Raw genomic sequence first — 21,268 nt, 5'->3', positions numbered from 1 at the left:
GGGTGATGATGTAGTTCAGGTGCTTGCAATGGCTGATAAAATGTTTAAAGCCCTTGCCAAGGAAATGATGTCAACAAGCAGTCTGTCTCAGGAGATGGATCCCTGGGGGACAGTCTGCATTAAGTCACAGAATTTTCATCCACTCTGCTGTGATGCCTGTTTTGTGTATTTTAATTATGTGTTTGTGTTTGGGGGAGGGTGTGTTTTTGCTTTTGACTGTTCCCCAGGCTTTATCTCCTAGGATGCTTCTCTTTCTATGGGGAAAGTACTCGCATTTCAGTGCAAGGATGCCAAATGTCTGGCGGCCGTTTGTCCAAACAAGGGGACTTGTTAGATCAGCAGTGGACACTTGAATGCAATTGCAGTTGTGTCTGTGCTGCTGGCTCCTACTTATCTTGAGGGCATTTAAAGTTCACATGGTCAACACTGTGTAATTCATATGAAGGGCTACTTGGGTTTGGGTTTTTTTTTTTCCTTCTCTTTCAAGTGGTGTAGGAGACACCCACTTGCATGGCTTGCATCATCCAGAGGTAGAAGCCAAAGGCTTCAGTGGCTCGGTGCTAAGAAACTTTCATAGGCAGTAGGAATGGACAAAGAACTCCTGTCCTGGAATAATTTATTGATAAAGGAATTTAGACTTCTTTTCCCCTGCTTTTGATTTGTCTTGGAGTTGTTTAGTTTGCTTGTACAACAATGAAAACAAAACCCAAGGTAGCAGATGAAAGCAGGACTCCTGCTGTCAGATCAGCCTTAAAAATAACCTGGTTAAGATCAGATGAAAAATATACTCATTATCCACTAATGAAATAATTGCTTTGTTAAGAATCTGCAAAAATCAGATTTTGGCATGATTTTCTGGTGCTGAGTCATTCACACTAATGTCTGTGATGTGAAGAGTGATGGCTTTTGACTGTGTCTTGAGATTGATGCGTTTGATGTACTCACCTGGTATGTGATCACGCAAGTTAATTCTCCAGCTACTGATCTGTCTCTCCCACCTGCCTGCTGGGGAATGGGAATAGTGGGAGGAGGCGTGATTTGACCCAAGGTGGGGCAGGCAACTGGGAGCAGTGCTTTTAATTTATCCCACATCAGTGAAGGATGCTGGGGAGTGGTGTGCTGGTATGGCAATCCCAGTATACTCCCTGTTCCCATAGAGGAGGATGCTACAGTGGTCGTTCCTTGAAGGCAATTGCTTATATGCTGGTCTGAATGTGGTGCATTGCTGTTTGGGAGACTTTGTGCTGGTTCCGTGCTGGTTTTCAGCTGCGTGCGATCAGCATGTCGGCTGCCAGCTCCTATGAAGCCTATTGAAGTCACTTTTTTTAATTCACGAAACTTAGAACTTTTTCTTGAGTGTCACATTTCCAAAACAGCTTCGTGGCCAGTGAGGAAGAGCTCACTGTTTGCTTCTGCTGTTCCTACGGGGAAAACCTGTGAAGTTTGTAAGTGGGAACCAGTCCCTGCAGACAGACAGTAAAAATCGACGTTGAAATGCAGAGGGAGGGAGGGAGACATACCGTGGGCTGTGTTGGGGCCCGTGGCAGTCAGTGTGTGCGTACAGACCTTGCCTGGTTATTGGTATTCTCATCAGGGCTTATCTCTGTTTTTATTTAAAAATTGTTACATATTTACACCAGGTTCTGCTGAATTGCTGCTGTGACAGAAAGTGCTTTTTTGTAGACAACTATTTTACATTTTCCATTTTACTGTCTGGCTTTTTAACTACTTACTGCGTTTCTGTTTTCCATTTGTTTACACCTTGCTCCTGCCAAGCTTTTCTTTAATACAAGATTTCAAAGCAATTTTTCCTTTGTATATATAGATTTGCAGCTTCTTGAACAGGGCGCAGTCAAAATCAGTCAAACCCCTTTAAACTCCCCTGCAATTAGCTGGTGAAAGAAAAGGGGGGGAAGAACGGCTCCAATGTCTTTTATTTATTTATTTATTTATTTCCCCCAACACTCAGAGGAAAAACGTTCCTTTTTGTTTTATTAATGATGTGCTTATGAAATCGAGCGTTTGATGGTATGCACTTGGAGCAGGCAGAAGGCGAGCTTCCCCACGTTGCGCTGGCAGCGTACTTCCTTTCTGATCTGCAGCACGCTAGTTTATTCCAGATGTAGGCTCCCTCTGAACAGAGGCTGCCTGATGTACAATGGCTTCACGGTGGAGAAAGATGGCCTGCAGGGACCCACTTGAAGCTGCCAGCTGTATTCTCTATTCTCACTTGCGGTCTGTTACATAAGATGACCCTTTTTTTTTTTTTTTTTTTTTTTTTGCTTGCGATTAATCCAAGTAGAATATTCATACTGTCTTTAAAACATCTTAATTATTTGTAGCTAAGGCACTTTGAAGTTGATCAGCTTCAAGTGGAAAAATCTGGTCCAAAGGGCTGCCTCCTTGAAAGAGCCAAGTTAGGAGGAAAGTTGAGTCACCTAAAAGTGATGTAACTGCAGAGAACAAAAATTAGCCATTAGCCCTACTGCAGCCTGACTTGACCATTTGTGTTTCTGCTTGCTGTGTGAGGGAAGTAAAAAAAATGTAGGTCTGGAAGGGACTCAAGAGATGACCCGGTCTCATCTCCTCTTCTGAGACCATCTTGGACAAATGTTGGTCCATCATGTCCATGAAACCCTTCCGTCGAGAGGAACGCGCAGTCCCTCTGCGTAGGCAGGTCTGCTGCTGCTCTGGGTTTACAAGCAAAGCCCGCGGGGTGGATCTGAGCAGAGTTAACGTTTGCACCCGGGATATGGGGAACGAATCTCTAAAGGGGAATTCTGGCTTCTTACTCCTTTGACACTGTGAAAGCAAGCACAGATGTCTTTCTGAGTGTCCATCTTCGCCAAATCTCATGTGAATTGCATGGAATTTTCTGGATTGTCATATACAGGTATTCAGCCCATGTTATCTCATGGGGGGGGTTCTCAAGTGCTGAGCTGCGTTATTGTGACCTGCCATTGATTAAGGGATATAGGTTGGTCTCCTTAAGCGCGACCGGAGCCTGGGTATCGCCTAGTCCCTGGCTGCGACAGGAGCTGGTAGTGCCTCTCTCTGTGTCCTTGCTGAGGACGTCTGGAGTTTGAGACACCTGACTGGACTCCATCAGCACATCTCTGTGCTTTAAAAGGCACAAGATGCTTTTGCACTGAGAGCTGTGGGTGCACGTGTGCAGATTTATTGTGTCGCTTGTGAACGAAGCTGGGGGGATTATTCTGAGTCATTTATAAATGAAGCTGTGAGAATTATTCTGAAAGGATGGAAAAGTTCAGATGTTAGTAGGAATATGAAACTGACGGTGGCCAAGCAGTAACCAGAATTGTGCAGCTGATCAGAGGAGAGCGGTCAGCAGCTAAACTTGTCCTCCTCGGGGCAGGGATTTCGCAGGCTCCAAGGACAGCGACATCAGACCTGCAGACTGCCCAATCTAACTACACTTGAAGTTTCCCTGGGGTTTTCTAAGTCTCTGGAGTGGAGTGAATACACCAGAATCCTAGCGTTCATTTAAAGACTAAGTGAGCTTGTAGTCTTTTGTTTATGAAGGAAAGCTTGAAAATATGATCCTTTAAAAAAATTCAAAATTAAAGACATGCATCACTGCTTTTTCTTTTCTTTTCTTTTTTTTAAAGCATTAAAATTTGTGTTGTTGAACCTGAGAATCTCTAATAACTCAATAAAACTGGTTTTAAGTAAAATTTAAATGCATTTACAAATCCTTGGAATTGGCACAAAACTCTACTATTAAGGCTTTCCTGTGATGGAGTCACATAAAATGCACATAAAAAGCATCAGCCTTTCCTAGCTGGTTGTGATGTATCCCATGCTGCTCCATGCAAAAGAGGTAGCAGCTTTGTGGGTAGGGGAAGGGGGTTCTGCTGATCACCCCTTTTATCTAAGAGGCCTCAAGTAAAGGCTAGCAATCTGCTTTTTAATACTTAGCTTTCAAAATCTCGGAGTGACGTACGTCGGAGGTATGTGTGTATTGGTGGGGGACGTTTGCTTTGTAGCACGTGGTTAAATGAAGAGCTATGAATGTTTTATGAAAAAGAGGAGAAGAACAGTGAGGGGGTCTGATTTCCAGTCGACGCCAAATTGTTTATTCCTAGTGAAATGCATGCAGCTGACCTGCAGGGACTTGAGGGACAGCCTTTTCTTACACAGGAGATGGTGACCATGTCATTTGAAAATGAGTGAAAGAAATACATATTTGGGTATGTGCCAAATAGTTGTGTTGTCTTTATTGTGGCTGCGTTCTGCCGTCCGTGTTCAGACTGAGTAATGCTTTACTTTGCAAGTGCTTTTGATTTCAGTGTGAGTTCAAGGGGAATAAGATGGTGCTTGCATTAAGAGCAGCAGAGTCTTGCCATTTGCTGCCAAGTGCTTTGCTATGTAAATGAATATTTGAGAGTGGGTCAGTTAAGAATAAGTCTGGGATTTTTTTTTTTCTTTTAATAAGATGTGTGATAGTGAGGAGTGCTGAGGAATGCAAGCTAGGTGCTGCACGTCATGGGCCTTTGCATAACTCGCGTTCCAGAAAGCTTTTGCAAGCCATTAAATGCAATTTTATGACTGCATTGTTAAAATTTATGGGAGGGTCTGCTTCCAAACTGGGTTTAACAGCGGGACACTCGGAGTGGCATCTTGTGAGGAGAATAGATGGTCATCGTTCCAGCCTGGGCTTGGTTGGGGGAGGCAGGGAGATTGTATTTCTCTGTTACACTGTTTTCATTATGGGTGCAAGGTACTTTATAGCAATAAAACCTCTCTTGAGCATTTTCATGCTGTAGCTCAGTTCTGTTTTTTAAGTAGATAAATATAGTTGACTCTTGCCCCTGCATTTAACATGGCGTCTCATGTATCACTCTATCTCAAAGTATTCTCTGTCCTGACACGTCCTGTTTTTCAGGAGGAGACTGGGCTTTTATCAATGTGCTGAGGATCCCAGTTAAACCTGTTGGGATATTGCCCATGTGCATGACTTTAAAGCTAACAAATTACCCACAGATGTATATGTTTTCAGACTCAAACTTTGGGGTTACCTCTTAAGACACCTGGTTTGTTTTTCCTGTTTCTCCTACTTGTGGTCTAGGGGCTGTGTAACATTATTATGATTATTTTTCACTTTGTTCTTAAGATACTGGTGTAGATACTGGCCTCTTTGTTCCTGTATCTAAAAACCTCATCTTGCATTGCATTTAGAAGTTTCAGCATAGGGCCCCAATGGTCGGGTAAAAAAAAGCACATTTTCTTCACTTAATAATAAAGGCTCTGATAAACAACGTTGGCCTAAAATCTGCAGGTTGCTGCCACAACCCTTGGCTTTGCCGATATATTTAACAGTTCCCCTTCTCAGAAACAAGCAGCAAATTGTACGTGCTCTTCACAGTTTGGCATGAAATTTTAATCATCTTTGCTACTTGGGCATTTGTGTGCTGCAAGAACATTACTTGTGTGCGTAACAGAGCCAGTCAGAAATAGCTGACCCAGTGCCCAGTGACTACAACACATGGCCTAAAAATTGTCTCCAAATTATGCATTTTGCTGTCTTGCAAGCTTGAAAACTTCCTAGGGTTTCTCATAATTCTGTTATCCTGGTTCTTCGCCCCTCTGAGAGAGTCCCAGCAATTGTCTTCTGTGTCTTGCTTGCTTACTTGTTTTTCTCTTTCCTTTTTTGCTCTGCTGATATCTGCCACACTTGTGTTTCCTTGTGCCCAGTCCTGCTGGTAGGACTCATGGAAACTAGTTTTTGTTTTGCATTTCTGCACTGGTTTTGGCTGGGATAGAATTAATTTTATTCACAGTAGCTAGTATGGGGCTGCGTTTTGGATTTGTGCTGAGAACAGTGTTGATAGCACAGGGATGTTTTTGTTACAGCTGAGCAGTGCTTACCCACAGCCAAGGGCTTTTCTGCTCCTCACCCCTCCCCACCCGTGAGCAGGCTGGGGGGGCACAAGAAGTTGGGGGGGGACACAGCTGGGACAGGAGACCCCGACTGACCAGAGGGGTATTCCAGACCATAGGATGTCATGCTCAGCATACAAAGCGGGGGGGATGCTTGGAGTGATGGTGTTTGCCTTCCCAAGTCACCGTTATGTGTGATGGAGCCCTGCTTTCCTGGAGATGGCTGAACACCTGCCTGCCCATGGGAAGTGGCAAATGGATTCCTGGTTTTGCTTTGCTTGCACACGCGGCTTTCGCTTTACCTATTAAACCGTCTTTGTCTCTACCCACACGTTTTCTCACTTTTACCCTTCTGATTCTCTCCCCCCCATCCCAATGTGGGGGGATTGAGTGAGCGGCTGTGTGGTGCTTAGCTGCCGGCTGGGGTTAAATGATGACAATTTCGTATTGCTCTGGAGTTTGTAAAGCACTTTTTGGATAAATATTTATGATCATTAAAAAAAATAATAATAAAAGTGTCCTAAATATCGCTTATTACCTTGCTTATACTGAAAAGTTATTCTCTGCCGTGGGTAAATTTATTATTTACAGTCTCTACAACAGCTGTCCAATAAGAAATATTTGATTGGCAGCTGATAATTTGAAGCTGGTATTTTCTTTCCTATGTCTCAAATCCCGCAAACCTCTCCGGAGAGGGAACCGCTGCTGTGTGATGCCAGTCTGGTCCCTGCTGCAACAGCAGCTGTGCTACCTGGTGTTCAGGGTCGCCCTTGAACAGCGTCTTGCTCCTCTGCAGCCCTGCACAGCTCATCCTTGAGTTTTGGCGAAGGGGTTTGAGACTGCTGGTTGCTTTGGGAAGGATCAGGGCATTGAGAGCAGCACCTCTGCGTGGCTCAGAAGAGCTGCAAACAGCCCTGCAAGGAAACTTCTACGTGCTGACCCTGCTCTGTGCTGCCTCCTCCTTTCTGCCTCCTTCGCTTGGACCACAGCTAACCCAGCAAAGCTCAGCAGAAACACCTGTATAGCTTGAGCTATACAGATGTGTGGTGATGGGCAGCAAGGTGCTAAATAGCTCCCTCCTGTACCCTCCCAGCCCTCTCTCGGTGTCCAAATCCAAATTCAAGGACTCTCTGCACGTTTTCTCTCAGCGAGAAGGTTGCCGCATATGGAAGATGCACATCCTGAAGGGGACGGACGGGCTGGGAATCCAGATAACAGGAGGCAGAGGGTCGAAGCGGTCCCCTCACAGCATCATCGTCACCCACGTGGAGGAAGGCGGCTCCGCGCACAGGTGAGGTGACAAGTGGTGCCTTCGTGGGAGTGGGTGTGATGGAGCATACGTGGCCATCGCTGTTAGTCAGACTCACGAGACAGGTGTGGGGGGGTTTGTCCTCCCATTGTGTGAGGCTGAGAATATGACATTTTTAGCTTAAAAAATTATTTTTATGATTGGTCACTGAAGCTTCTTCCAGCATGTTTCGTCCAAACTATAGACAGGTCAAACACTTGCTTCATGCTGGAGCGTAAACCAAGGCGCCTGATGGCTTGTGGGGCTTTTTCCCCAAGTCCCATTTTGGAAGATGGGCCTTTCCTATGGGATCGGCAGTGGGTGAGTGTGGGTTGTGCAACCCAAGGTGCTCACTGCCAGCCCTGACAGCGGGAAGATGGGGCTCACTGCTGCTCGCTGACCATCTCCAGTGGGGCACAGAGAAGGTTTGAGACGTCTCAGCCCACAAAGAGGGTGAATTGGCTCTGGGTATGACAATGATTTCCTGGGGGCACCTTTCTGAGCCGCTCTTTTGGGCAAGTAACACTTCATCAACTGATGCAAGCTTAGCGTCAGCCAGATCCTGTGTTGTCCATGCCTCCGTGTCCCACCGCGTGCCACCGGAGCCCGGCACTGGGGGAGGACTACCCTGCAGCTCCATGTTCCCGCTCTGTTTCCGCAGGGACGGCAGGCTGACAGCAGGCGACGAGCTCCTCATGATCAACGGGCAGTCGCTGGTTGGGCTCTCCCACCAGGATGCCGTGGCTCTCCTTCGCTCAGCCGCTGGCCTGGTGCAGCTGGTGGTTGCTAGCAAGGTATGGTCCTCTCCTTGGTGGTCTCCTGAACGTGCATCCAGCAGTTTGTGCAAGTGCTGCGTGGAAAGGGGATCAAAAATATTTTTGATAGGCAATCACGCGTGCGCATTTGCTCCCCTAAATTTAACGCGCAGCTATGGGAAATGTATCAGTGGCTGCCATAAATCTATGGCAAATTAGCAGGGTATAGACCAACTTAATGATTTGCTTGTATTGTCACTCTCATTCAGTGTGTAAATGAGTCTGTATTTATTCTTGCAGATGTTACTTAAGTTTTGGCCAAAATAATTTTCTTAAAATACATGGTAAATAAAGCAGGCTGTTCTCAGCCTCTTCTGCTCCCTGCCTGTGTAGCCTCCCTAGCTCTCATCTCTTGTCCTGTCTGTGTGCCTGAGGTCTCTTGATGATGATCTCTTGGCTCGAGTTCCTTATTTTGTCCTTGTTAATAGCTTGGAGTGGAGCTCTTGCAGATAAAGGAGCATGAAATTTCAGGGAAATGAGAGTGGAACTCATTTATCAGTCAGGCTCTTCATTCTGCTTTCATCGCACGAGAGGTTGAGGGGATATTACACAGCGTTTTGTCCTTCGTTTACAAAAATCCTGCCCACCCCCATTTGCTCTCCTCCCCAGACCACAGCCTGCTGCTCCCCCACTTGGGTTGGTGCAGGTGTTTGGTGGGCAGCCGACCGGCTCCCGAAAGCGCCCAGGGTCTCAAAGATGGACTTGCCTGCAGGTGGGGGCCATCAGGGCCTTTGGGGTGGTGGCAGGAACATCTTGGGCCAAAGGGACCGCTCGTAAGCCTGCATTTCCAGGTGGAGTGTGAAGTGTCAGCAAGCCACTGTGTCAGTAATTTTATTTTTTTCTTAGCTTCATGTTCAGGTTGCCCCAAACAACCTGGTACAGGTTTCTGCAGGTTTAATGTCTGGATGCTCTTATGGCTTCCTGGCTGCTTTGTGGTCATGTTTTTCGAGAAGAGGCTTTATCCCACCATATTCAAAATGAAGAGCCTGTAACTTCTCTGACCTTTCAGTTAGACAGTGAAGTTCATTGAAGACCTTCTGTAAACTCACAGCCTGGTATTAACCCCACCAGTGTTTATTCTGGAACCAACACACTTTGACCTGAAGTAGGTACATTTTGTATTTCCTTTAGACAATTGGACTCTTTGCCAAAACACAAGGTGGTAGATGGCATAAATTTCTCTTTAGAATTATTTGCTTGTTCCTGCGATGACTGCATCAAAATAATTGTTGTGAATAAGCTTGCAGCATAAAACTTCACATTCCTGATCAGGCTGTGAATCTGTTGGCCCGTGCTCTGTGCACTTGGACAGTTTTCATGTCCCTGGGAGCAGAACTTGGAAAGGCAAGAGGTGGGGAATCCAGCCTGTGCCGTGTTTCAGGCAGTCTCAGAAAAGGTGTAAATAGGTGAAGTGTTCCTCAGCAGCTCCCTCTGGGCGTTATTTGTTGGTGTGGGAAAGCAGCCTTGCAGTTTGGCCTGGTGAGCACTCTTGAACGCAGGATTTGTTCTGAAAGCAATAAAATGAGAGTCTGTCTGGCCACTGCTTTTGGCTGATGCACGTGTTTGCCTCCCAGAAAAGGTGCCAGAGACTGGGAACAGATCCTGAAGCATCAAGACTGAGTTGGTAGAGGATCAGTGGGTCAGTTTTTATTTTGTTCTAAGTAGGGTTGTCGTTGTATTATTCTTACGCGTGTAGATAGATAAACGTGTGAAGGGAACATCTGCAAGGAGGGAGCAGGAGCACAGAGTCTGATTTGGGATGCAATGAAATCCGTAACGAGGTCTGCAAACTAGTGAGCCTGCTTGCAGTGACATTTGATAAACCCAAAGTGGGGAGGAGCAGGCTGCTGGGGAAGCATTTATTTTAACTTCTCCTTTATGAAATCTAAATGTTTTAGACGTGTATTGGCCTGCGTTTACTGTGCATGCACTTTAAAACCAGGTCTGCTTTTTATAACTGGACTGTTAAAGTTTGAGCACATGGAAGTGTGTGATGAGGGGAGGATTACCAGGGAGCTCTCACTGGGCGGGTGAAATGGAGCAGTTTCACCATGACTTCGGTAGTTTCCTGCAACCGATGTAACATATTTTGTTGTCTCTTGGGTAGGAATCTGCTGAAGGGGATTTTCTGAAGTACCCATCTACCAGTTTGCCAGACTTGCTTAGCACTTGCTCAGTCCAAGACTCTGTCTCTTGCACTGACAATAAAGAAAACGAAGAGCCAGAAGAAGAAGATGTGAAAGGAGTGAGTGTGTCTCCTGAAAAACTGGTCGCTGTAAGTGTGGCTTTGGTGTGACGTTTTTACTCTCTCCCTTGACGCCCGTTTGCATCTGTGGCACTCTCCTACAGCCTGACACGGGGCAGGTCCTTGGGACGGGGCAATCCCACGCAGCCCTTCTTCGCATGGGATGTGGGTGACAAGCTGAAGTGGGGATGGCACCTACCACAGCATCTGCCATCTCTGCTACTGCGCTGCAGCAAAGCAGCAGCACAGGGAGCAGGAGCTCTCGTGTCCTCCAAGCTGTGTGCCAGCCATGGCCTTGTTGTTCTCTCTGCCGCTGGATTATTTTCCACCCATTTCCACTGCTTTTGTTGGATCTGATGCAAACTGTCTCGCAGCGCTTACATGGTAACACGCTCTTCTTTCCCCTTCTTTTGTAACTAAACTTCTTTAACAGTTTATGATCCAAGTCTTCAAGTTTTTATTTGCTCTGTTGAAGCCAACAGGCACTTTTGGGGGGAGGGATATGAATTTCTGGCTGTGAACAGTAACTGAAGTTCTGCTGAATAAATGCTGCTGGTTGATAATCTCACTTGCATTCCCTTCAGGGCTGCATTAAGCAGAGATTAAGTGGATTATTGTTATTTATTTGTAATGTAGCAGCTCTCTGAAACTTCATCGGTGTTCTGGGCCTCTGTTGTATTGTACAGACAAAGAATAAAATGATGTTTGCTACTCTAAAGAGCTTGCAGGCTGGTTTTCCAGCAAGGGAAAGCAGGTGGATTCACTTGAAGCTTTTATGGTTTTTTAATTTTCCCTTCTTGTCTTTTTTTCTCCTCTTTTCTGTGGCAATTATAATAAATCTCTTAAACCTTTGAACGGCTCAGACGTGATGCTGGTTTGGTGATTTGTTTTGATTTTGTATTCTTATACTTTCCCTTTTCTGAGCAAAAGACCGCTCTGTGGGACAAGTCTCGTGCTGTGGTCTAGCTGATGCTGGTGTTCACTTTGTACCTGCCTGTTATCTCTGACTTTCTTTGAGTCTATGCTTGTAACAGTCCTCACTCTCACATACCTCTTTACTGTGACAAGTTTTGTCATTTCTGCACTGTCTACTCTTATATGTGCCAGGGTGCCTTTTTGGGGGGAGGAAGAGAAAAACAAATAAATCAGGAATGCTTAGCGTGCTGACGGTGTAGTGTTTGTGTGCTAACTTGAGTTGGCACCTGAGCATTCTTTTGGCTATCAAAATACTTTAAATTCTTCTATATATCATGTTTCAAATTCTGATAATTTTTCATAAGGCTATGGCTCAGCAACACTTAAACATAAAAATCAATTTTGTCAAAAGTTAATTATGCGTGGCTTCAAGATGCAGCTCCCTGGTGTTCCAGTGACTCTTTCGGCACACGTTAGGAGTTATTTGTCATTTGGTTTGCTCCTGGCTTTCCAGCCAGGCTCTGCCTGGTTTTCAGCAATGGCCTTTTTTGGCGGGTTTTTCCTTTCCAGATAAATGGAATGCTAGGGGAAGCTTGAGGTAACTGAGGTGCACGCCGCTGCACGCCAGCAGTATGAGCCTGCCCAGAGTCCTTCAGCATGGACCTGAGTTTGGAGCCTGCCCCGATGTCCATCCCAGTGCCGGTGCAGCTGGCAGTGGTGGTAGCCTAATTCAAAGCCAGTTTGATTTGCCTGCCTATCTGGCCCTCTCACCCCTGATGGCCATAGCTCTGTGCTTTCGTAATGCATCACAGCAATCTGAGTACAGTAAAAACATTAGAAGAATAGCAGCAAGATATTTTTTTTTGTTCTCTTTTCTGTTTCTGTTAATTTTTTTTTGTTGTTGGAGAGGATGTAATTCAGAGGGATGTAATTAGGTATTGGTGACTCTCAGTACCTCCTCTTCTTTTGCTTGAGCTGCACATGAAATCCTCCGTCTTCTAATCCAAAGCACAGCATGTCTTTGCATTCCTCTGGTAATTGCTGTCTCAGCCTCAGGAGTGCAGACGGGGCTCTCTGCAGCCTGGGGTAGGCAGCCTGTGCGGTGTAGACCCCTCGGCTCTACCCACAGCCTGATCCATCCTCGTCAGATCAGGGCAGCCTGAGCTGAGCTGGGCTGCGCAAATCCTGTGTGCCACCAGGCAGGACGTAGGAAGGTAAATGTATGGAAAAGATAAACCACACATGGCTTTTTTCCAGCTGGCAAGATGGAAGGGATTTTTCGTAGCAAAGCTTGGAAGCCGATTTCAAGGTCAGTATGAACATGAAGCATCACATGATTTTATTTTTTTTTAAATATACATGTATAGTCATATAGATTATTGCAAAATTGCTTTGGAAATTACTGTTCTTTGCTGCTCCCACTCCTGATGATACCCACATGTCTTCTCTTTCTCTCATATATATATATTCCATTATATTTATACTGTAGATAAGGGATGACAGTGTGACTGATGACTAAAGCAGGAACTAAGCCGGACCATTTTTATTCAGTGTAAATATAATTGTTTTAGACTTCCAGAGTGGTTGGTACTCAAGGTCTGGACCAGGTAACTGAGTGATTTCAGTTTAAGCGTCAGACCTCGTAGATTTGAAATAGATTCTCAACCCAACTCTGGCCAGGAGTTACCTTTCTCACCACCAGTTTCTCACCTCTGACAAGAGGTTAATAAATTTTCTTGTTTACTGTGCAGAGCTTTGTAGAGACTTAAAGGGATGTTGTCAGGTGCTGGGTGGTTAGGTAACAACAAGTAATTCAGAGTGATTTGTTGTCAGCTGAGGCTTCACTGTCCCTTTTCTGACCAGTGCAGTGTATATCTAATTCTTGAGCAAGTGTAGAAAATACTACAAAACTTGCAGGAGCTCTTAGGGTTGTCTAAGATCTTCTTTCATTAACTTCGCTGTGAATATAGTTCAGTGTTGAGTATTCAGAACCATAATTTATAGACCTGATGGACTTGCTGTTAATGCCTTAGCACCTGATTGCTTAAAGGCTGAACCAGGCAGGAAAAATAATCATTTGGAACCAAGGAATATATTCAAATCTTCATCCTTCTAGTTATTAGAACTCAGCTGGACCAGGCCCTGAGGCCACCTGCTCTGACTTGTCTCTGCTTTGAGATGGGGGCTGGACCAGGGACCTCCAGAGGTCCTTTCCAACCTGGCTTACTCTACGATTCTGTGAAAAATTTAAAAACAAAAATTAAAAAAATCTCCCTTCTAGGGGCTGGATGTTAAAAATTTTCCCTGTGAGCAAATTCTTTAAAAATCTCAAGTTCTGCTCCAGTGCTTCCAGCCAGGGAAGTATAATCTGAGCTAGTCAGCTTTGCCAGGACACACCAGAAGAGTTTAGCGACACTTGAAAACTGTAATTTAAGAGAAGTATCACTTGTAAGTCTTACTTGAAAGTCCACTTCTTGTGTTTCATTAATAAAAATTTCATAATACAATTTAATTGGATCTCTGTTTTTACGAAGTCTCCTTATATAAAGCCCTGTTTGACATGAAACATCCCTTAAAGTTCTGACTTCAATAAAACTTGTGCTACCAGGCAGAAAAAGGATTACATTAATATCCTTAAAGTGTGTTTCTTTCAGAGCTAGTTTGGCCAAAATATTCCTGAACTATAGATATGAAATACTGGGCCACAGAGTTATGTTGTGCTAAATTGTTCTGAGGCACTTGGGGATTTTAAACTCCTCCCGGCCCCCCAGTCTGAATTTCGCCTTGTACAGTTGACATTGCTATTTCAAAATGTCTTTATTTATGTTTACGTGAAATAGGATGATATGATAGTATTTGCCTTTGACCATTTACTTTTAATTCTAATTCACTTCTCCTAGTATTTCTGTTGCTTGAAATCGAATCTGTCGCTGTATTGCTGGGTGGTGGAGCAACCTGGGAAATGAACTCTAAAGAGAAAGCAGGTCTGCCAAGAGTTTGCAAAATGTCGGATGAATTTGGGGCATTTTGGGTCCCCAGATAGAGGCTTAGTTGCTTGAAAATTTTCTTGCCTGGTAGTGCTATATTGTTCAGTATATGATGATCTGAGTACTTCATTTTTGAAGAGTTCAGCTTCAGTGACCAGCTTCATATTAATGGCATGAAATTCCAAAAAGTCCCTAAATACAAGAAGAGGGTGTCTGCCTCAGGAGGTTTGGATCTGTAATTGCTGGAGGCAGGGAGGGAAAGCTGGGGACTGTTCCTCTGTACTTTGCTTAAGCTTGTGCTCTCCCCTGGGTGTCTGCCACTCGTGATGCTGGAGGCAGGACCCTGAGCCAAGTCTATTCCGTGCAGAATAGAATTGTACAAAGGAGAAATTTCTTATTTGGGAAAAGAGGTCATCGTTATCCGTACCTGTCGGGGGGAACCTGGGAGGCAAGGCAATTCGCCTCCCCATGCCCAGGCTCACCGTGCAGGCAAGCCCTGGGGACACAGCCTCTGGCAGCATCCCTGGCTGTGTGACCCTCTGCTGTGGGGTGGTAAGCCCCTTTTACTTGTGTTTAATCATTTTGTGTTGACCTGCAGTGCTTGATGTGTACCTTCACACGAGCTGTGGGCACATTGCATGCCGTGACCCACAAGATGGCCGTGACCCAGCAAGGTCTTGATCCTCCTACAAGTAACAGAAACAGGATGTCTCTGGTTAAAGGTTTCTTGCACGAGCTGGATTTCCTTATCCCTGCCAAAACCCACTTGTCTTTTTTGCAAGACATGCAGCTGAAAGTGGGTAAATAAACCTGTTTGGGGAATATGAAAAAATGCATTTGTTTAATCCCCCTCCCTCCCCATTTTTATTTTTTATCTGAGCTGTAGGTCTGCTTAGTTTTTTTCTGTCATGAGCCTTTCTGTCTTACCAGGCAATTGGTACGTAATTACCTGTAGCCATGCAAGCATAATAAGGAAGAGGATAACAATGCCGTAAGTTTCAAAACACTCTTGGGGTCAAAAGTTCTTCTGGAAACACTGGGAGAGAATTTCAGAGAAAGCATTAGCATTAAGAAGGAAAAGGAAGCATAACTCAACAATTAAATGTGTGCAGAGTGCGGGGAGGGACCCTCATTACTTCGAGGGCTTGAGTGTTCGTTCCCATTAGGGCACTGCAGTCTCAAAAGAGGTTGCTGAAACACGACTCACTCCTCAAACAGCACTGCATGGCTGGAAAAAAGCAAGAAAGAGCTTTTGCTGGCAGAAATCTGCTTTGCAATGAAATGCTTTACTTGGCGGGGGGGGAGAAGATGAAGAGCCTGGTGTGAGGCTCGGTTGTGGCCAGCCCTTGTCCTGGAGAAGGGTTTAATAATTCCTTTCCTCTTCACGGTGAGGGCTGTCAGTGTTTGCAGATCCTGCCTTGTGCCAGATCATCCTTGGAAGAGGCAGGTGAGGGCAGGGTCCAGCTGCACCTTACCATGGCTTGGAGGTGCTGCTCAGCTGTAAATGCTGCATTTGTTGAAAGTCTGGCAGCACTGTACCTTTCTGAGATACAGTCTTGCCCAGCATATCTGTATGCCTGTGCCTGTGCAGCGCCCTCCACCCGTGCTGTAGTTGAGCAGACACACTGGGTCCTACAATGACTCCAAATGCAATTTTTTTTACAGCAAATGGAGTTAGGAATTTGGGCAAGAGAAAACGACAAAATATTTGGGGACCAAATCTTGTTCTCCCAATGTGGCTCTTCTTCTCGTGTTGCTTCCAGAAGCTGTATCACACTAAAATAAGCAATTCCAATCCGTCTTATTGCCAGGGGGATGTTCAGTGATGGGCTGATGGTGGTGGTGCGGCAATGGCAAGGGCTCGGGAAGGTGTGGGCACACATCGCGTGAGTTTGGGGAGGAGGAAGAGTGGTGAAAGGCCCTCAGCAGGGCAGTGTCATTGAATTAGCATTTTTCACAAGTGCTAAAATTCACCTGTCAAGGAGACATTGACGTGAATGTGTTCTTCAGGTCAGGAGGGAGCTCCTCAGCAGCAGTCGCATGCTTCCTTGTGGCTGGCTCCCAGCTCTTCTGGGCCACTTTCTACTGCCTCCTTGTTAAAGGCAAGCCCAGGGAAGGCTGTTTCACCCGGAGGCCAATACTCTGAAGAGTTCCCTGTAGACATGATGCAGCCTACAAACTGAAATATCTCCTGTTGCTTGGGCTGGTGGAAGATAACCTTTTTGACTTGACCATAAATATCAGTGTAGACAATGCCCAGAGTTACAATTTTTGCCCTTTCCCTGTGATATGTTTGAAAGCCAAGTCAGCAGAGTAATAGAAACACAAGTTTATCTACAGTACAGGTTCTGCATGGTCTTTGTTTTTGTGAATGAGGGTTTTTCCCATAAAGCAACAGATACAGTACAGCCTGTCTCTCCTTTGGCTGTTTGGATAACTGCCCAGTTTTAAAGGAGATGAACTGCCTTTAACAAGCTAAAAATAACCCCCTCATGGCACTGGAACAAGAGAGATGCTGTCACAGTCATGCGGTTCACATACATTAACAGAAGGATGATAAAGGCTGTAGGATTTGAAAGTTAGTGTGAATGTCGTATCATCACATCTGCAGTGTGTATATCTGCAAATTCTTGAGGGTGTACACAGTCCAGTCTTGGTTGGGCTCGGTTAAAACTCATTCGAGATGGGCTGTGCTTGAATAAATGTAGCCTATATAATGCATGAGGCTTCAGATCCTTGATTCAGGTATGAAAGGCACTTAATGCTTACATACTCCATATCCTCTTGTGTACTTAGGATGATATAAAATGTGGGTTTGGAGCTGAAATCCAAAGCTCTCCACCAGATGTGTCATGGGAATGCTCTCTGCAGCTGTGGGTTGACGACGGTATTAGGAAGGTCTTGCTTCGTTCTCAGGAGGGTTGCTTATTTTGAGGACTGTTTACTGCTTGCTTTGTCCCTCACTGTGAGTAAAAAGGTTATCGTTCAAAAAAAAAAAAAAAAGCAGAAGCAATTTATTATTCATCATGATGCATGGTCTCCAGATTTGTGCTAAGCCATGAACTGAGCATTTATTAAAGAGTAGTTGGACCAGCTTTCACACAACTTCAGTTCCATGTTTGTCTCCTCTGTTTACCAGCACCAATCTTCTGGGACTGCTCTGCAGCACATGGAGACATCTCGTGGGCAACGACTAAACTGCATGCAAATGTGTCATGCTTTTTTAATGTTTGGGGGGAAAAAGGATAAAGCATAAAAAAGAAAACAGCAGTGATCTGTTTGTGCACCGTTTCAGAAATGTATGCATTTGATTTCCTTTAGCTTAGAAGCTGTTTCTAATGAAAATCATAACATATTGCAGAAGAGTCATCTGGTCCAAAAAGGACTAAGAACTGTTTAGCTGGGAGCGTCTTACTATTTCCAAGGCATGTGTTGTCTGTGATATCTGTTTCTTGGAGAACTTAGCTGCATTAGCCATTTCCTGCATTTATTCCTTTTTAAAAGGATATTTTTTAAGTTTTGCCTCTTCAAAACATTATTATTAATTTTAGCGACTGTTTGGAAACCTGAAAATGAAATCTGCTTTGCTTAACTGCAGCCTTGACCATAAATGTAACATTGCACCAATGAGTCTTTTGGAGCCGGCACAGCTGGGATCCTGCTACCCTGGGAACCTGCCAGCCTCCTCTGGGCCACGGTCAGCACATTGGGGCTCCTGGTATCAAACACATGGAAGAAGGTTTTGGAGTGTCTTGTACAAAATAAACAGAGCGTTCTAGAAGATGAGAGCAACTCAGCTCTGCCGTAGTGTGTTTCCAGTCTGTTTGCTGAGGGTGCATGGGCAGATACTGCTGCTGCCTTTGTGCTGCTAAGTGCCAGGTTACGTTCCATGTGCAGGTTTGTGTGTGAGTACTGTATGGGCTTGGTAAAGAACAATAAAAATAACCACTTTCTGAAGCTGACAATAATGCCCTTTCTAGCAACTACTGCATTACAGTAAAGGCTTAGGGTGGCTCTTGAATGCAGGCATTTGGTAGAGTGATGGGCCAGACATTCTTGGAGACCACTTTAAAGGCTTTTGTTTTGTTTATTTGGCGTTTCCACCTATTCAGAAAATAGGGCAGCTCCAGTTCTTGACTGTTTGTCGGGTTTCCTGATCTCCTGCTGCACATGAACTGAGAGTTTTCCAACGCTTTCTTTATAATTAGGCAAAAGAGGCCTCAGGTTCCCATCCCCTTTGCCCGGCCAGGAGGAAGCACAGGCTGCACCCGGTGGTACCGGCACGGGCAATTCCCAGATGAGCTGCTGGGGAAGGTGGTCAGTGCTTTGTTTCACCAGCAGTGCTAATAGCCCAAATCGGAGCCCTCCTGGAGCCTCGGTGGTGGAGCCTGCCTGGCCAACGCGCAGAGCTGCTGTCTGCCCCGGCAGCTTCGCGCTGGGGGAGAAAGCGGGGCACCAGGATTTTCTAAGACGCCAGTTATAGCACTGAATTAGTGCTGACATGGAGGTGACGTTCCTCCTCTTTTCCTCCATCCCTGGCTCCATTTGGATCTCTGACTTTGTGCCACGACAGAGGGGAGCAGCGATGCAGCGCGCTTTGAAAGGGGATTCCTGTAGCTTGCACCAAAACCGATTAAATCTGGGTTTAATTTGGACTTCTTGTGAGCCCCGTGGTTCAGCCGCGGGAGGTCCCTGGGCGTTGGGAGGTGCTGTGTTTCGGAAAGGTGCCTGTGGGTGCTGCAGCCCCTGGCGCGGTGTGTCCTGGCTCATCTGGCTCTTCCCAACATCCAGGAAGCTTTGCGCGTGCCCCAAAATAGAGCAGTAAGCCATGGAAAACTCAGTGCTGGCCGAGATTAGACAATCTGTGTCCTCCGCATCGTTTGCAGTGTTAATTCTGGTAAATTATAGTGCTGCAGTTTGTAATTTACCTGGGAGATGGATTCAATTAAATTGAAAAAGAGCTAATTTAAAAGTGACGGTATTTTACTTTCTGTGTAAGGTAAAGGGGCCTGTGGAGTTGCCTGCCTACCAGATACATTTAAGGCTTAAAGCGTGCTGTGCCCCATAAAGCGATAAATAATTGCACAAACAACTGGAACAACTACAATTATAATAGGTCTTGGAACAAAATCTCCAAAACTTTTGGCAAGGTTAAAGCCTTTAAGGCATCAGCTAGTCTCGAGGGACTAGGAAGAAAGACATTGTGCAGGGACCAGGTGAAGTCAGGTTTGTATTGGGCGTTTTGCACCTTTCTCTGAAGGGTCTGGTGCTGGCTCCTCTTGGACACTTGCTGGGTTCATCCTGCTGGCTGCCCTACAGACAGCGGCATTGGGGTGCTCCGTGATTAAATATGTTTGGGGTAGCGCTGCTCAAGGAAGAACTGTCGTGGCTGTGTCGGGACCGCAGAAGACGAGGAATTATCCCCTGGAGGTTGTGCAGGGTTGCTGTGTGCAGGGGCACGGCCGTTCCTCTTCCATATTGCTCTTCTAAAGAAGGGCAGCGGACTTGCCGGTGGGCTTGCGTTGCCAGTGCAGGTGGGGCTGAATTTGGCATGCCGCAGGCGGCTCAGTCTAATCCTCGCTGTTTCGCTCCCCAGCTATCAGGTTAAACTTGTCTCTGCGCTGCTGGCACTCCTCAGCAGAGAAAAGCGGGCAGGCTGTGCCGTGGGGAGTCGGATGGGCTCCCTGATGGGAAAGGCAGCAGCCGAGGAGCTCTGCAGCGGCAGCAGTGAAGCGGTTTGCTTATTAAATTGTATCGTCCCCTGTGTGCCGCCTTGTTTTTGTAGATCGGCGACGATTGCCAAGCTGTTTGCGGTTAAACAATGCAGACTTTCATAATCCTGCTCCTCATCTCGCCTAATTAAGGGCCTGGTCTTGCTGGAGCTCTGCCCAAGCGAGGACTCCAGGGGCAGTTGTTCGTCCTGGTGCGGTGCCAGGACCGTGTGTCCGTGATAGTGCCATTTCCTTTGAAATCAATTGAGATGTCACCATCACTTGATCCTGGAGCTACTTAATGAACTGGCAAAATGGGCTCTATTTTTAGATCTCCCTTCAAACTGCTGTGCGTGTTAAAGCTCCACTTGTCCTTAACGCTGGGACGGCGTTGGGCAGGATTTATTGGTTTAGTTTAATAAGAGGCGTACAGAACTGAAATAATAAGCTCCGTTTCCTTGAAAGTGAGGAAGATTAAAATGGCATGGTTAAATCCAGGCAGCCGACCCGAGACAGTAAAGCGATACGTTCACGTGTGGCCAGAAGAATAAGGTGGAGCTGAGTTTTTCTTCTTGTCTAAGTTGCGAGAGAGCCAAAGATTACAGACACATGACTTCGGGGAGTTCTCGCAAGCTTTGTGGATTGGATTTTTAAGTGTTTTCTGAATAGGATAAAACTCTTGGTGGTTTATTAGACAAGCTCAACAACTTAAAGAATATCTACTTCATTGCAAATGCTAGAGTGTCTTCCCCTACATGTTTATAATTAGTGTCAGAAAAGTATTTTTGCTAAAAGAAGAAATAAACACAGACATAGGTAATTTAGCTGTTTGTACTTCTTATTGTAGTCTGAAGCCAAGTTGGATAAAATGTAATTTCAGGAAGCCTTGAGGCTTTCCCCAGCATTGGTGTTTGCACACACATGCCCTGCTGTGGATCATACTTGGGATTTGGGGGTTTGCTGTCTGTAGGCTCACAGCCTCCAGGATTGCGCAGTGATGAGGTGAAGGAACAGGGTGTACGGTTTTAATGCAAGTGGCAATTGCCTCTGGTTTTTCCTCGCACCCTACTAGATGGGAATTTATGTAACTGCAAAATGCATCTATACTTTGCTTGTGTTGCACAGGCAAAATAAATAAAAGTGAAAAAAAGTTTCAAACCAAACCCAAACCTTGTGTAGTAGAAACACAAGATGCACTGAGTGGGTCACCCTTGAGCCTGGGCTTGGGGTGGAAGTTGGCTGTGGCAGTGATGATTTCAGCATCTGTCTGTACACTGCTGCAAACTAACTCAATTTTTTCTTCCATGCTCTGAGTTGGAGGAAGCAGTCCAGCTTTGGAGTGGGAGTTGTGTGGTCTCATCAGGTATAATTGCCCATGTCCATGCATGCTGCAGAAACAAAGCAGC

At 45.6% G+C, this 21,268-nt stretch overlaps 1 protein-coding gene across 1 annotated transcript in view; it reads left to right on the top strand.

The window, feature by feature from the left end:
- The window catches only part of PDZD2 (PDZ domain containing 2), a 139,706-nt gene that overhangs the window by 80,634 nt on the left and 37,804 nt on the right, over positions 1-21,268 (top strand). Inside the window, exons 3-5 of the mRNA XM_010563967.1 lie at positions 7,050-7,192; positions 7,851-7,983; positions 10,112-10,279. Coding sequence (XP_010562269.1) covers positions 7,050-7,192; positions 7,851-7,983; positions 10,112-10,279 — 444 coding nt within the window. The remainder of the gene's footprint in view (positions 1-7,049; positions 7,193-7,850; positions 7,984-10,111; positions 10,280-21,268) is intronic.

This window comes from Haliaeetus leucocephalus, unplaced genomic scaffold (assembly GCF_000737465.1).
Source record: "Haliaeetus leucocephalus isolate CR32 unplaced genomic scaffold, Haliaeetus_leucocephalus-4.0 Scaffold174, whole genome shotgun sequence".
Classification (NCBI taxonomy): Eukaryota; Metazoa; Chordata; class Aves; order Accipitriformes; family Accipitridae; genus Haliaeetus; species Haliaeetus leucocephalus.
Note: the sequence above shows the minus strand (reverse complement) of the source record. Positions and strands in the feature narration are given on the sequence as shown.